Genomic DNA, 18,289 nt, shown 5'->3' on the forward strand with positions numbered 1-18,289 from the left:
GGGGACCCTATTCCAAATGGTCCCTAGAATTGAGCTGGATATCTAAGACCACTATGAGCACCCACAAAATCAGCCTGAGATGTAAGAAAATAGATCTGGAGCTCTACAAACAAAATATGGTGGGCGGTTGGTTTCGAGGTATGAAACGGGGAGCCGTGATTCCACGGGCAGATATCAGAGGATAAATGGCAGTGGGAGGGAGCCTGGCCGTGGGGATCCTACACCACTGGTGACTGACAGCCTCGCATGCTGGGGACAGGCCACAAACTCACAGACTGGTAGCAGCAGGGAAAGGACTTTAGGGCAGCCCCCAGGACAGAAAACTGGAGTGGCAGGGCCATGTGTGTGAACTGGGGGTGGCTGGCAGTTTTAGAAGCACAAAGGGCAGAGACGAGCCCTGACCTGGAGGCAGGACTGGGGGCACTGTGGAAGGGTGCAAAACCCAGGACGCTGCAGTTTATAGCAGCACAGACAGAAACGGAGATAGTGTGGCCTGGAGAGCTCACTGAAGAACAGACTGCAATCTCTCTGCTCTGAGGCAGAGGGTTGGAAATGGTGTTTTCTGCTCTGACTCCCGGAAGAAATGCAGAAAGCCACCAGGGAAAGCCACCAGAGAAAAAAGCCCCAAAAAACTGGTTCCCACTGAGCCCATCCCCCGCAAGAGGGGAGCAGGGCAACTCTGCCCAAACAGGTTTGCCTGAGTAACAGCACGGCAGGCCCCTCCCCCAGAACACAGGCTGGGAAAACAAGAGGCCAGCAACCCTAAGGTCCCTAGAAAACAGGTACATCTTCCTTGAGTTCTGGTCAATAATTTGGACTCTATACATTCCCTTAACCACCCATCAACGGAATGACTAGGTTGAGAAACCCCCAAAATAGGAAAGACTCAGAGATTATGACTTATGCCACAGATTTACAAATGGATTCAGATATAACCAAATTGTCGGAGATGGAATTCAGGCTAACAATTGTGAAGACGATAGCTAGAATGCAGAAATCAATTAATGGCAACATAGAGTCTCTAAGGGCAGAAATGAAAGGTGAATTGGCAGAACTTAAAAATGCTATCAATGAGATCCAATCTAATCTAGATAATCTAACAGCTAGGGTAAGTGAGGCAGAAAATGAATAAGTGACCTGGAAGACAATTTAATGGATAAAAAGGGAAAAGAGGAGGCCAGGGAAAAACAACTCAGAATCCATGAAAATAGAATCAGAGAAATAAGTGACACCATGAAGCGTTCCAATGTCAGAATTATTGGAATCCTGGAAGGAGTGGAGAGAGAGAGCGGACTAGAAGATGTATTTGAGCAAATCGTAGCTGAGAACTTCCCTAATCTGGGGAATGAAACAAACATTCTTGTCCTAGAGGCAGAGAAGACCCCTCCCAAGATCAAGGAGATCAGGCCAACAGCCCAGCATGAAATAGTAAAACTCGCAAATCTTAGAACCAAGGAAACCATCTTAAGGGCAGTTAGGGGGAAGAGATTCCTTACGTACAGAGGGAGAAACATCAGAATAATGTCAGACCTATCCACAAAGACCTGGCAAGCCAGAAAGGCATGGCAAGACATATTCAGGGTACTAAACGAGAAGAACATGCAGCCAAGAATACTTTATCTGGCAAGGCTGAATGGATGGAGAGATGCAGAGCTTCCAAGACCGGCAGATCCATCCATATGCTGTCTACAAGAGACTCATTTTGAACCTAAAGATACATCCAGACTGAAAGTGAAGGGATGGAGATCCATCTTCCATGCCAGTGGACCTCAAAAGAAAGCTGGGGTAACAATTCTTATATCAGACAAATTAGATTTTAAACTAAAGTCTGGAATTAGAGACACAGAAGGACACTATATCATTCTTAAAGGGTCTTTCCAACAAGAAGATCTAACAATTGTAAATATCTATGCCCCCAACATGGGAGCAGCCATCTACATAAGCCAACTGTTAATCAAAATAAAGAGTCATATTGATAACAATACGTTAATTGTAGGAGACCTCATTACTCCACTCTCAGCAATGGGTAGATCATCTAAGCAGAGAATCAACAAGGAAACAAGAGCTTTGAATGACACACTGGACCAGAAGTACCTCATAGATATATACAGAATATTCCACCCTAAAACCACAAAATACTCATTCTTCTTCAGCGCACATGGAACTTTCTTTAGAATAGACCACATACTGGGTCACAAAACAGGTCTCAACCGATACCAAAAGATTGAGATTATTCACTGCATATTCTCAGACCACAATGCTTTAAAACAGGAACTCAATGACAAGAAAAAATTTGGCAGAAATTCAAACACTTGGAAGCTAAAGACCACTCTGCTCAAGAATGTTTGGGTCAACCAGGAAATCAAAGAAGAACTTAAACAATTCATGGAAATCAATGAGAACAAAAACACATCGGTCCAAAACTTATGGGACATTGCAAAGGCAGTCCTAAGGGGGAAATACATAGGCATCCAAGGCTCACTCAAAAAAAATAGAAAAATCCCAAATTCACCAACTAACTCTACACCTTAAAAAATTAGAGAAAAAACAACAAGCGATGCCTAAGCCATGCATTAGAAGAGAAATATTTAAGATTAGAGCAGAGATCAATGAATTAGAAACCAGAAACACAGTAGATCACATCAACGAAACTAGAAGTTGGTTCTTTGAAAGAATTAATAAGATCGATAAATCACTGGCCAGACTTATTCAAAGAAAAGAGAAAGGACCCAAGTTAATAAAATTAGGAATGAAAGGGGAGAGATCATGACTAACACCAAAGAAATAGAAACAATTATTAGAAATTATTATCAACAACTATTTGCCAATAAACAGAGCAATCTGGATGAAATGGAGGCCTTCCTGGAAACTATGAACTCCCAAGAATGAAACAGGAAGAAATTGACAACCTGAATAGGCCAATAACCAGTAACGAGATTGAAGGAGGGATCCAAAACCTCCCAAAAAACAAGAGTCCAGGGCCTGATGGATTCCCTGGGGAATTCTACCAAACATTCAAAGAAGAAATAATACCTATTCTCCTGAAGCTGTTTCGAAAAATAGAAACAGAAGGAAAACTTCCAAACTCATTCTATGAGGCCAGCATTACCTTAATTCCCAAACCAGGCAAAGACCCCATCAAAAAGGAGAATTTCAGACCGATATCTCTGATGAATATGGATTCCAAAATCCTCAACAAAATCCTAGCTAATAGGGTCCAACAATACATTAAAAGGATCATCCACCACGACCAAGTGGGATTTATCCCCGGGATGCAAGGGTGGTTCAACATTTGCAAATCAATCAGTGTGATAGAACACATTAATAAGAGGAGGGAGCAGAACCATATGGCCCTCTCAATTGATGCAGAAAAAGCATTTGACAAAATACAGCATCCTTTCTTGATTAAAACTCTTCAGAGTATAGGGATAGAGGGAACATTCCTCAAGTTCATAAAATCCATCTATGAATAACCCACAGCGAATATCATCCGCAATGGGGAAAAGCTGAGAGCCTTTCCCTTAAGATCAGGAACACGTCAAGGATGCCCACTCTCACCATATTGTTCAACATAGTACTAGAAGTCCTAGCAACAGCAATCAGACAACAAAAAGCAATAAAAGGCATCTGAATAAAAGGTACATGGGTGTACCTAATTGCTACTATGCTAAGTGAAATAAATCAGATGAAGAAAACCAAATCAAATGAAGAAAACCAAATATGTTATTTCACTTACATGTGGAATGTAAAAATAAAAACATAAAAATCTTCTGCACAGCAAAGGAAACAGTCAACAAAACAAGGAGGCAACCCACGAAATGGGAGAAGATATTTGCAAATGACACTACAGATAAAGGGCTGGTATCCAAGATCTATAAAGAACTCAAACTCAACACCCAAAAAACACATAATCAAGTCAATAAATGGGCAGAAGACATGAAAAGACACTTCTCTGAAGAAGACATACAAATGGCTAACAGACACATGAAAAAATGTTCATCATCTTTAGCCATCAGGGAAATACAAACTAAAACCACATTGAGATACCACCTTACACAAGTTAGAATGGCAAAAATGGACAGGGAAAAACCTACAAATGTTGGAGAGGTTGTGGAGAAGGGGCAACCTTCTTACACTGTTGGTGGGAATGCAAGTTGGTACAGCCACTTTGGGAAACAGTGTGGCGTTTCCTTAAAAATTTAAAAATAAAGCTACCGTATAACCCAGCAATTGCACTCCTGGGTATTTACCCCAAAGACACAGATGTAGTGAAAAGAAAGGCCATATGCATTCCATGTTCATAGCAGCAATGTCCGCAATAGCCAAACTTTGGAAAGAGGCAAGATGTCCTTCAACAGATGAATGGATAAAGAAGATGTGGTCCATATATACAATGGAATATTATTCAGCCATCAGAAAGGATGAATGCCCAACTTTTACAGCCACATGGATGGGACTGAAGGAGATTATGCTAAGTGAAATAAGTCAAGCAGAGAAAGTCAATTATGATATGGTTTCACTTATTTGTGGAACATAAGGAATAGCATGGAGGATATTAGGTGAAGGAAGGGAAAAATGAAGGGGTGGAAATCGGAAGGAGAGATGAACCATGAGAGACTATGGTCTCTGAGAAACAAACAGGGTTTGAGAGGGGAGGGGGCAGGGAGGATTTGTTAGCCTGGTGATGGGTATTAAGGAGGGCACGTACTGCATGGAGCACTGGGTGTTATATGAAAACAATGGATCGTGGATCACCACATCAAAAATTAATGATGGGGGCGCCTGGGTGGCTCAGTCGTTAAGCGTCTGCCTTCGGCTCAGGTCATGATCCCAGGGTCCTGGGATCGAGTCCCACATCGGGCTCCCCGCTCTGCGGGAAGCCTGCTTCTCCCTCTCCCACTCCCCCTGCTTGTGTTCCTGCTCTCGCTATGTCTCTCTCTGTCAAGAAAATAAATAAAATCTTAAAAAAAAAAAAAAAAAAAATTAATGATGTATTGTATGGTGACTAACATAATATAAAAAATTTAAAAATTAAAAAAAATAAGTGGTGGGGGAGAGAGACTATAATCTCACAGGGTGGACAAAGCAAGGTGACTTGCTGGTTCCCATGTGAATTTTGGCCTGTGTGTTAGAAGACACTATATCCCAAAATTGCAAAGAAACAACACTTATATTTATACAAAAATAAAATTGAATAGAGGGAAAAAAGGACTAGAACGAACCATATATCTTTAAAATGTAGATGTGAGAAAAGTAAAAGTTAAAAAGTGACTTAAAAGCATAAGTTGGTAAAATAAGAATTTAATTAAAATGGAAAAAGGTAAAGAGAAAAAAAAGAAATGGAAAATTTTAGACTGAAGGATAAATGAGTTCTGGGGAAACACCTGGAGCTCAATATACTATTTTCCCGTGGTCCTGGAGTTTTACAGTCTCGTGGGATCCATAAGCTTGTCATTCACTTGTTCTTCCAGTCTGTTGTCTGGGGGAAGGGCCTGATTTGCTTCTTCTCAGGTGTCTTTTCCTGGGTGGAGTCGCTCCACCCCTTGTCAGGGGTATGAGCTTAATGTAAGCTGGTCCTCTGTGTGACCTTTTTTGCTTGGCAGTTTTCCATGCCTCTTCAGAGGGTCAGAGCAAAAATGGCCGTGCCTGGATCTCTTGCCCAGAGGGGCAAGATCATGGTTCCCCCTATTCAATAAACCCTCCAGGTCAAACAGAATTCACTTTTGTGTGTGCCAAAGTCTGCAGACTTCCACAGTTCATGCCCACTGCAATCCTCCCGTGGGGAGTACCAGGTAGTTGTGAGCATCACTGAGCTTTGTGTCTTTGTGACTGCAAGCATTTGTGGGCTTGCTTGTACCCTATTCTGCTTCTCCCAGGTCATGGCTGGGTGACACCCTACTGTCCTTTCTGGAGCTGTTGGCACCCTGAAAGCTGCTGCCCAGTCATGGGAACAGCTGTTTCATCCCTCCCAGGGGATGGTAAGCAGCTACACGTTTTGGTCCTTTTCCAGGTGCTCAGGCAAAGAGTGGTCTCCTTACCAGCCCAGCTCCTGGTTTAATGCAACCAGAGCTGAGAGTCCTTCCTGGGCTCCCTGGCCATAACCAGTTTCCCTGCTACACTGCTTGGTCACTCTATATGTTCAGACACCTCTGTTCTTTCTGTGTCTCCTGGGATCCTGAGACCACAATGACCCACCTTGAATTCTGTACTTTTAATCCCCTGAACCCCTTTCAGAAAGAGATGTCTCTCACTGGAGATTACTAAGAGTTCCAATTTTCTTTTTTTTTTTTTTTTTAAAGATTTTATTTATTTATTTAATTGACAGAGAGAGACAGCGAGAGAGGGAACACAAGCAGGGGGAATGGGAGAGGGAGAAGCAGGCTTCCCGCCGAGCAGGGAGCCCGATGCGGGGCTCGATCCCAGGACCCCGGGATCATGACCTGAGCCGAAGGCAGTCGCTTAACCAACTGAGCCACCCAGGCGCCCCAAAAGAGTTCCAATTTTCTACTCCAGGGTTATATCACTTTCTGATGGCCAGCTTATGTAGGCTCTCTCTCCCCTCCATTTATCTTCTGATATTTCCCCACAGATTCACAACTGCACACCTCTTATTCTGCAAAAAGCAGTTGCTTTTCTGCTTGTAGAATTCCAGAAATATTTTCTTACATCTCAGGCTGATTTTGTAGGTGTTCAGAAAGGTTTAATAGATATTCAGCTAAATTTGAGGTACCAGATGAAACGAAGTCCCCTACTCCATTGCTGTCTTGCCTCCAGCTGGCTAATTGAGTTTAAACAAAAAATACCCTTAATATCATTTTTGTAGTTACTTTTTTTCAAATTTTTTTGTTTTATTTTCCTAACCATACATAGTTTTTTAAGGAACACACCAAGGACATACATTGTAGTTTTAGAATAATGTCATGTGTTAATTGTCCACAGGGTGGCAGATGGATGATGCCAATTTGGTCCCTTAGTAATACCTACTGGAAGGCTAGATAGAATCTAAAATAAAATCCTCTAGGGATTTTATCAAATTTATGGATTTCTTCTCCCTGTAAGGGATAAAGGGGAGAAGTATAAATGTCCCAGATACAATTACAAATGATTGACAGGGAATCCTTCTTTAAGACAGGAAAATTTCGTACAGAGAGGTTAGGTAACACGTTAAAGGATACACAGCACAGAAATTAAAAAGTCAAGATTCAAACACCAGTGAGTTTAAGTAAAAGCCTGGGATCTTAACATCATTCATTTGCACCTGAAATTGGCATATGGGTTGGAAGTAATTTAAAACATTTAAATTTGAATAGGAAAAAATAATAAAAAATCAGTTCAAAAGCTTAAGAATCAGTTATTGGGCAAATGCAAAGGTAGAAGTCTGAACATTTTAATAAAATCTATTTGGAACAGAAAGATTGTTCACTGAGGACATTAGATAATCCAACTTGTCACCAGAGAAGGCATCACAAAGACCAGTTTAAAGACTGGATGTACTGGAGGGTGTCTTTAACTCATAAACTTAAATAATTAGTATGTTGAGGAGACAGTATGTTACCTTACGATTCCAAATTATATCATGTTATACAATAAGCTCCACATGGGCAAGAATGTTGGTTAAAAAAATCTTTAATTTCACAAAGAGATCAATTCACTGAAATAAACAACTATATTGTTGATTATAATCAACCCCAAGATTACTCTGCAATCCTAATATCTATAATTTATTCATTTATTCAACTGATCTCCAAAATATTTTTCTTCTTGTCTCAAATTTTTAACAATCATTCCTGTCCTTCACAAGTAGAAGCTCTCCTTGATTCTACTTGCATTGTGAAATAGAAGAAATCAGAGGAGAACTTACTTGTATAGCCTATGCTCTGCTTTACTTCCTGCTATAGTAAATAAACTAGCCATGCAAACTCAAATAAATCAACCTCTTTTCTTCTAAATTGGTTTCTCTGTTCTCTGTCTCTATCAAAGGTCATCTTCTGGAAGAAGTTTCCTCCATTTTGTATCCATTATCAATTTATGCTTTGTGTAAATTATTCCCTTTAACATATCTGCAATATCCTACAACAAAAAACATTGATATCATATCCTTTTCTAGCCACTGCTCCATTTATCTGCTCTCATTAAAAATTGTACTTACACTCTAGTCATCTTGTCCACTTTCTCCCCTTCTATTTACTCTGAATCCTCTTGGAGAGCACAACTTCATTGGAATTGCTTTTATTAAGGTCATAATTGATCTTTGTGTTGACAAATACAGTGGCCAATCAAAACTCTCATTGTAATCCGACAAGAAACAGCATCTAGTGCATTTGATTACACTCCAGTTTTGAAGTTTCCTCACTTCTGAAATGTTACTTCTTACTCCATCAATCACTGTCTCTTATCACACTTTCTTTCCAGCTGAACAGCCTCCTTAGTCTTAAATCTTTACTCTTACCTAAGTTTCAACTAATCCTATGCTTTTAAGTGTTCTTTCTACTCTGAAGACTACCAAATTTAAAATTTCAGCCCTTAACTCCAATCTGAACCCCAATTGGCTTCATATATCTAATAGAAATTTCAAAAGTTTCTCAACAACTAAATTCTTGATTTCTCCTACTCAATCCTGCCATTCTGAAAGTTTTCAAATCTCAGAAATCTTAGTTTCCTTTCCCTTGAGGTCAATCGACTTATTTTTCATTTCATTTTCTTTCCTAATAGTCATCCTTCCCACGAGCTAAATCCTCTTGTACAACTACCTGACTCAATCCTTCTTTCTTCTCATTTGAAGATTCCTAAATTGTTTTCCTGCATACAATCTAGTTCCCTGTTCTATATACCACACTATAGACATAGGGTGGAAGTGTGCATAAAATAGTGCATATAAAAATGTACAGCTTATCAAGTTATGTCTATACAGAAAATTCTTCAAAAGCTTTCCATCTCACTCCAAACAACCCTGAACTACATCCAAGTCCTGTTGGTGAATCACAGAATTGGGCAATGTAAATTTTCTTCCCATAGATGTCACCTTTCCTAGAATTCTGCTATTAAAATAACATGGAAAAAGGCACCGTAGTTCTCTTTGATGTTAAATATTAGAGTCTATACCTTTTGAGTAGGTATGCAATGCTTGGACATTCAATATTCAGTCAGTTTAGCTCACTCACTATTTACTGTGGCCTAGTATTTGACAGTCATTATTTTTAGAATAAGTGCTATGAAAATGATCATAGAGGTTAAAATCCTCTGAGGCAAAGCCAATAGAGATCTGATTAAAATTGTGTGATTTCTATCCCTTGTCACTTGTGATTGGTATTATTTTACTTTATTGATACAAAAATAATCACATTGGCAACAAAATTTGTTAGCTTTGAAAGGTGTTCCTGGGTTAAGTGTGAAAAGGAATCTTCAAAGATTTCCTGTGAACTCTAAGATACACTTTCCCCCCCTTTATTTAGTCTGAGAGACAAGAACCAGCATCAGATGAATTCTTTAACCTATGTAATAATATCTTATTGTTGATAGGTAGCCAAAATGTATCTGCATAACTAATGAAAAATCTTTGGTTCTCACCCCTGGTAACAAGAAACCAGGCATGGTAAATCCTTTTAATTGCCAATTGTAAGTAATCTTTGACAGCTGACTAAATAGTCACCTTTGAAACAGGACAATAGACAATGTTCTTAGGAAGACCTATTGTCAGTTTACTGAATCCTTAAGCATCACTTGTGGATACTTTCTGAGCAGATGAGTATTGTGAAAATACCTTTTTAAATGCTCCCATGACATCCTTGTTTCTGAGGCTGTAGATAAGAGGATTGAGCATGGGTGTGACAATGGTATAGAAGGCTGACACTACCTTGTCCTGCTCAGGAGTGTGAAAAGACTGGGGCAGAACATAAGTGTAGAAGGCAGCCCCATAGAAAATGCTGACTACAGTCAAGTGGGAAGAACAAGTGGTAAAGGCTTTCTTCCGGCCTTCAGCAGAGTGCATTCGGTGGACAGTTAACAAGATGAGAGAATAGGAGGTTGAGATGATAGAGATAGGGATGAGCAACATGAGTACACAACAGATGTACATTAGGGTTTCATACAAGGATGTGTCAGCACAGGCTAGTCTGAAAACTGCAGGGATCTCACAGAAAAAATGGTTGATACTTCGGGAGCCACAGTAGGGGACATTCATGGTGATGGAGGTGAGCAGAAAGCCATCCAGGGACCCACCAAACCAGGCACCAGCAGCCAGCAGGAGACACACCCTGCGGTTCATCAGGACTGGATACCTAAGAGGGTTACAGACAGCCACATAGCGGTCATAGGCCATGAGGCCCAAGAGGAAGAACTCTGAGCCAATCATGGTCAAGTAGAGGAAGATCTGGATGCCACAACCTACAAAGGAAATGGTCTTCTCTTTAGAAACCATGTTGACCAGAAGTTTTGGGACAGTTGTACAAATGAAAAGGGTGTCCATGATAGACAGCTGACTAAGCAGGAAATACATAGGAGTATGGAGATGGGAGTCCACCTGAATCAAGAATATCATGACCAAATTTGCAGTTACAGCCACCACAAAAATAGCAAAAATAATAGCAAAGACAATCCCTGTAGCTTTATTGTTCACCAGAAGCCCCAGGAGGATAAAGTCAGAGGATAAAGTTATATTCTTCATTGACATTGCTGATGGCAGCTCCAGCAGAGTGGAAAGCCACAAAGACCAGGAAGGAAAAGGAGAGAAGACTCTTTCAGTACGGATGAAACTTATAATGGAGATGACACCTCAGAGAGTACTGATTGGGCTGAAATTTTCCAAGGCAAAATGCTAGAGAAAAATGAACAGACCAAGAGACACATCTTAAGTTAGAAACTGTAGATCTATTTCTCTTTGTTGGAGAACAACACTTTTTATATTGTATTTATGTTCATGCAACAATACATAGATTATGCTAACTGCATAAAAAAGCTGGTATTTGCTATACATGGGTTAGAGTTTAACTATATCTTTCCTATTCACTCTCTGCATTTCTGGCATCCAGAACGTTGTCCAGTCTATGGTAGAGCTAAGTCAATACTGGTTGAGGTAAAGTCTCTTTGATTCACTGATTATTTGAATGGCCAAATGTGAGCAAAATGAATAACTTAGGAAGTGTAGAATGTAAAGAAAAAAACAAAAACAAAAAACAAAAAAAACACCTTCTATGAGTCTCCTCTATTCTCATTATTTTACCTCTGACACTTTTGGTCACCAAATTTGTGAGGGTTTATTCCCCATAATAAGCAATGTCCAACTCTCCAGACAACCAGCTAGGTATCCTACAATATAATACAGTACTCATACTACCTACATGGAGATAGCTTAATATCTCACTGGTTAAGGGCTTAGTTCCACAAGACTGCTCCCCAAATCAGATACCAATTGCCAAATAGAGCTTATCACTTGGGGGATCTGAACCACTGGCTATAAACAGAAGGTTTTCATGACTCCATCCCTGGGTTCAATTAATTTTCTAGAGTGGAAAATATTTTAATTACTAAATTGACTAGTATATAACTAAGGAACAACCAGGTAGAGGAGATATATAAGTTAAGATGTTCAGGAAAAGCTCAGGAGGTTCATTGTCCTCTCTGGATGTACCATCCTCTTGGCAATTCCATATATTCAGAAGCTCTCTGAACCCCATCCTTTTAGATTTTTATGGATGCTTGATTATTTTGGCATGTTTGATTAAATCATTGGCCATCAGTGACTAATGAAACCTCTAGATCCTCTCCTTGGAGATCTGAAAGGTAGAGGTTTAAAAACTGCAAATCTTTAATTATGGTTAGTTTCCTGGCAACCAGCCCTGATTCTTAGGAGATTTCAATAAGTCACCTCATTAGCATAAACTCAGGTGTGGTAGGAGGGCCTTTTTATGAATAACACAAGATATCTGCATAGCTATTTCCATTTAGGAAATTCAGAGGGTTTAAGACCTCTATGCCAGGAATATGAAAAAAAAAAACTTAGTTATGCATCACAACATCACAAAGGGTTAGGACATTGGGGTGCCTGGGTGGCTCAGTTGGTTAAGCCACTGCCTTCTGCTCAGGTCATGATCCTGGAGTCCCGGGATGGAGTCCCGCATTGGACTCCCTGCCAGCGGGGAGCCTGCTTTGCCCTCTGACCCTCCCCCCCCATGCTCTCTCTCTCTATCTCATTCTCTCTCTCTCAAATAAATAAATAAAAAATCTTATTAAAAAACAACAACAACAACAACAACAACAAAATGTTAGGACATTTGTTGGTATTTCATAAATGAAATGTTCCAGCCATATTTAATCCAGGTTATTCTGGTAGCTTTCCTGCTATCTCCCTGCTCTTTCTTTTTTGTCTATTTTTAATCTAACCTCAGCAGAGTATAGTGATCTTAAAAATCTACATCAGAGGAGCACCTGGGTGATTCAGTTGGTTAAGCATCTGCTTTCGGCTCAGGTCATGATCCCAGGGTCCTGGGAGTGAGCCCTGCATCAGGCTCCCTGCCCAGTGGGAAACCTGCTTCTCCCTTTCCCTCTGCCAATTCCCCTGCTTGTGTGTGCTCTCTCTCTGTTAAATAAATAAATAAAATCATTAAAAAAATCTGTATCAAGGCAGGTCAACTCCTGCTCAAAGCTCTACTATGAAACTTCATATTTCACTTCAAGGCCCACCAAATTGTAACACTTTAATCCTTTGAAATCATTTTCTGCTTCCTCCAGTGCATTTGCCCTGGTGCTGTAAATCCCATATGGCTTCCCCTCTAATCCTTTGTCCCCACTCCGGGTGTGCCTCCAGTCTACAGCTTTTGTCTCTGCTGTGACCCAGGCCTGGGTTTCCCGCCCACATCTGTGACTGACACTCTCACATCATTCAGGGCTTTGCTTCAAGCCCACCTCTCAGAGGGGCCTATTCTTATAGGTCTTGGTGACTATTGTTCTTATATTCCTTCACACCACTTAACATATATATTTATTTCATTTTGTGTTAGTCTCCTGTCACTGACAGAGTCTCAATACGAGTAAAGCAATTTGCCTATTTTGTTTACTATGTGCTTTCAGAATATAAAAGAATGCCTGGAACATGGTAAATACTTATTGAATATTTAAATAAATTATTGTTAAACATATATTGTTTACTAAAATACAAATTGCTTTTTCTTTTTGCTCTTTAAGTGATTCATTTCTTGTAGAATGTCTTTAAAATCCACGTGAATATGATCTATAAAATATGCTAAAGGAAAATTGAAAAAAATTAAATGCCAGGCCCTTGTGTTTATCTTCAAACCAAAATGAAATTCCCATAAGATTGGATTTACCCACATTTTCTAATACTTAGTTCTAGGAAACAAAAATATTTCACAAGTTTCCAGGATAAAACAACAATACTAATCTTAATCATTGAGATTTCACATATACAAATTTGAGGTAATCACTGTCATTGACTTAAAATCAATATATTATTTTGGACACAGTCAGATGTCAGTATAAATTTTCAGCACACAAGGGACTCACCACTTTCTCTCCTTTCTGAATCTGCCCATGTTGTATTGGCACTTCGTTCATTGTGTCTCAATTATTGTGTAAAAGATAACTGTATCTGCAGATGTTATTATCCATCTGGAGATTGTATTGTGGGTGTTAATAACATAATTTGAACTTACCCTAGATCACACAGGCAAAAGGACAAAAATCATTGTGAATGTTTTTTCTTATCAGTAATTTACATCTGTCTTCCATTATCAGGAAAGAAATGTGTCTTAAAACATGTTTCTATAAATTTTGTATTTTATTAAACTTAACAAAGCTATGATATATTTAAATTAGTGATAAATAAAACCAATTGTACTAAGCAGAATAATGTCCTCACCCCACTCAAGGATGCCTATGTCCTAATTTAAGATGATGAATATCTTCCCTTATTTGGCAAAACAGATTTTGCAGATGTGATTAAGAGGAGATTATTCTGGGGGTGCCTGGTTGGCTCAGTAGGTTAAGCATTCAACTCTTGATATCGGCTCAGGTCTTGATCTCAGGGTGGTGAATTCAACCCCTGTATTGGGCTCCACACTGGGCGTGGAGCCTACTTAAAAAGAGAGAGAGAGATATTATTCTGGAATGTCCTGTTGTGCTCAATGTAAATACAAGGGTCCTTATAAGAGGGAGGCAGAGATCAGAGGAGATGTGGTATTATGAACAGAAGTCCAAATGATTCAAACACTGGCTTTGAAGATGAAGAGGACCATGATGCAAGGAATTGAGTGGTCTCTTGAATCTGAAAAATGGTAAAAAAAAAAAAAAGGTTTCTCCTCCTAGGCCTTCAGAAATGAGTACAACCGTCCTTGATTTTAGCTTATTATGACCACTTTTTGACTTGTGACCTCCAGAATTGAAAGATAATAAATTTGTGTCATTTAAAGTTAGTGGTAATTTGATACAGCAGCCATGCCAATAAAGAATTTTATTAGCTTTTAAACAAGTATAATTGAGGCATGTTGCTAATAACAAATTAGTCATGCAGTGCTTACACTGTGCCAGTCATCTCTCCACGTGCTCTAGTGTTTTGACGTAGTCAATTTTTACAGCACCTCTATGGGGTCAGTTACTATAATTATCACTATTTTTCAGTTGAAGAAACTGAGGCACAGGGAGGGCAAGTGGCAGATCTGGGCCTGGTTCAAGAAGCAGGACTTTGTTTTTCATATTCTCCAGTTACACTCAAGTGACCCTAAATGTACAATATCCTTTTAATCATCTGTTAAATTTACAGTTGTCTAAGACAAATCATATTAATACAAGCTGCAAAACCATAATCACATTAAAAAGGTTTTGGATTTCTGGTCAAAGTTTTCAACAAAGTTACAAAGTAAGAAATGAAGTTTATTATTTCCCAAAATACAAAGTGCTGTCTAACTCCTGGGCAATCTCTAAGAATCACATGTTTGCCTATAGATGTCTGATTTCCTATTTTGACATCCACCAGAGGGTGGGGGGGGGGGGGAGGAAAAAAAAGAAAAAGCAAAAAAAGTCCTCACCGAATGTAACCTGGGAACAATCCTCCAAACACCAGACTCACAATTCTCACTGCTGAATATTCACTGCTGAGGGCAACTCCTTATCTCCAAGCAGACATAATAATGTCCATCCAATAGTCCTACTCCCAGTCCTTCCCCAGTATAACCATCATTACATATGCAGCTCTGTAAAAATGACACTATATTTCCTTTTGAAGATCCACATTTGAAAGAAATCCTCCATAAAGTGAGTCAGGGGAAAGTGGCAGAGTTAACTTCTAAATAAATGACTTATGAGGACAAGAAAATTAAAATTGAATGAAGAATAAACAACAAAAACATTTCAAAAATTACATGAAAGTGTGAACCCAAATTAACTCATTGTGGCATATACTGAAATGTTACTAGAGAAATCTTATCGATGATTTACAAATCTAAAACCATGAGTTAAATTATCAAGTTTTTAAGACATAATTTCCTTCTTCTACTGTACATATATATATATTTTTTAGATACAGATGTTCCTAAATTGGGAGGATAATTTTTTTAACATTTTAGGGGTCTGTGGGGCATGTGACTTTTGATCTCGGGGTCATGAGTTCAGTCCCACATTGGGTGTGGAGCCTACTTAAAAAAATGTAAAAAAATTAAAAAAAATTAAGAAAAGACTTAAAGTAAAACGCTAGCTCTGCGATCAGACCTCAAACCTGTTATGGTCGTGTCTAGCATAATACATCACTCTCTTAAACCAAAACCTCTCTACAGTACAGGAAATACTTTGAGAGCTTCCCCACAGTTGATTTAGGTCATTGGTTCCATAAAAACAGACTTTTCAATATGATTATTCCTTACTTGAGTATGATTAGAGTTAGTTATTAAGTTTAATATCATTGGAAAATCAAGGTGTTCTTGGACTCTGTTTCTAACCAGGTGGAAATCTCTGGATTTTGTTGGTGAATCCATAAAAACAACTCCCACCCCTTCCTCCTATGAATATGTATGAATCACTGCACACTCTATTCTAAACGTGGCAAGGAACTGGCTGTCTCTACTCCTGTTTCATCCTCTAACTCATGTGTTGTGCAAGGCTATACAATGTGAAGTTGTTGGTCTGACTGTGGATAGCCAGGCATTGGCTATCCAAAGTTAGATGGTTGGAACTTAAGCTTGACTCACTCTGACTTTTTCTATAGTACTAGCACAAAAAATCTTCCTCAACAGGCTAGATGCTTGGAGTACTGGTTATTTTCTCTTCTGTAGTACAGGCCACAGAGTATAGAAATGAAGTTTAAGCTGCCAATCTTATTCAACTTGAACCTTTAGTTGACAGATGGGTTGTTTTGATATGAGTATCAAGAGGGGGGTGGTGCTCATAAATTGCTGATGAGAATGGGAGTGGGTATTATTTTTGTTTAAGAGAGCACCACTCTAATAACAGAACCTTAAAAATAATGTGTATAAACTTCTGCATGTAGGAAATTTTGTACAGAAATCAAGAGATAAGTAGGCAACATTTAAAAATTTTCACCTTGGTCTTTTTGCAATAGTGGGAAAGCAAAAGAAATATAAACATCTGCAATTGGACACATAAAAAATAATTTATATTTTAATATTAGAATTCATAATAGAATTTCAAGCAACCATTGGGATGTAAGGTGGATCTATAATCATGAGCATGGTATGAGTATGACAGTTTTGTTGTATTTTTTTAAATTTTATTATGTTATGTTAATCACCATACATTACATCATTAGTTTTTGATGTAGTGTTCCATGATTCATTGTTTGCATATAACACCCAGTGCTCCATTCAATACATGCCCTCTTTAATACCCATCACCAGGCTAGCCCATCCCCCCACCCCCTCCCCTCTAGAACCCTCAGTTTGTTTCTCAGAGTCCATAGTCTCTCATGGTTCATCTCCCCCTCTGATTTCCCCCACTTCATTTTATCCTTCCTACTATTTTCTTCTTTTTTTAACATATAATGTATTATTTGTTTCAGAGGTACAGTGAAAAAGGTGGCAATTTCCTTATCATATACATGTATGTATATCAATAATATATATGTGATAAGTAGATACATATTTATATATACATATATAGTTTAATATATATATACATATGCATATATGGAATTATGAAGTAAATCCAAGTTTTCACTGATGGTGGAGATTCAAGTGACATCAGTTTCTTCTGGATGATATTGTTTGTCTTCCTACAAGTATAGATGATATGTGTAAAAAGAAATTACTTTAAGTCAAAGGATAAGCTTCTTATTCAAAACTTGGGCAATTAATACATATAATTTTCCATGTCTCTCGGTCTTTAAATATTAGGGGATGACTGAGCTGGCATGAACCTACACCAGAACCCTGCCTGCATCTGCTCCCAAATTTGAAAACAAAATTCATCAAATTCCTCCCAACTGTTAAACCTTGTACTATAAGACACCACCTGAAATAAATCTTTATGGTCTTAAAATATGCATGTTAGTCATTGTAAGCTAAATTCAGAGGGACTTACTAACATACACACATCAAAAAGTCAGAAAATATAAATTTTTAAATATATAATGTATTAGAAAATTTAAAAATTGTCAAAGAAAGGAGAGATACATACAAAAGAATGCCACAAAATAATTGAGACTTAGCATTGGTATAAACAACACCAATTTGCTAGTTTAAATTCCCCAGTTTTCTAAAATCACTTCAAACTTTAAGATGTCACCTTATCCATTACTTCTGATGCAGTTTAATCTGATCCTTAGACAAGATCTGTACATCAATGGCCTGGGTGAAAATCCAGGGTCTGCCACTTAGTAGCCATATGACACCAGGGAAGTCACTCTTCAAGTTCCTCACTGCCCGAAAGGGCATCAGAGTAGCCCCTGTCCTCAGGATTATTGTGGAGTCTGTGTAAGGCTCTTATAACAGTACTGGGCACCTAATAATGCTATCAAAGTATTGATTATAAAATTGTAGGATATCCCCTTACTAAAACAAATAACTCTCTAGTTTGGCAATTGTGGTGAGAGAACAGGCCTCAGAGTAAGAAAACAGTATTAATTTCTGAATTTTAAAATTGCCAGTATATAACCTTGTTTTCATCACTTAAATCACTTTACTCTAATATCCCCTATATTTAAGGCAAACATGATAGTAAAAGTGATTGTAAATTATATAAATTTTAGATTATAAATTTAAGATTATAAGACCATTTTATTATTTATTTATTTATTTATTATTTATTTATAATGTTCATTTAGCCAACA

The 18,289-nt window shown here is 38.5% G+C and overlaps 1 protein-coding gene across 1 annotated transcript; it reads right to left on the reverse strand.

The window, feature by feature from the left end:
* Positions 1-9,709: 9,709 nt before the first annotated feature.
* On the reverse strand, positions 9,710-10,669 carry LOC118524611 (olfactory receptor 2T11). Its single transcript, XM_036074844.2, has one exon. The coding sequence runs from the start codon at positions 10,667-10,669 to the stop codon at positions 9,710-9,712; it is 960 nt and encodes a 319-aa protein (XP_035930737.1).
* Positions 10,670-18,289: the final 7,620 nt, after the last annotated feature.

The sequence above is a fragment of the Halichoerus grypus genome, chromosome 2, assembly GCF_964656455.1.
Source record: "Halichoerus grypus chromosome 2, mHalGry1.hap1.1, whole genome shotgun sequence".
In the NCBI taxonomy this organism is placed as follows: Eukaryota; Metazoa; Chordata; class Mammalia; order Carnivora; family Phocidae; genus Halichoerus; species Halichoerus grypus.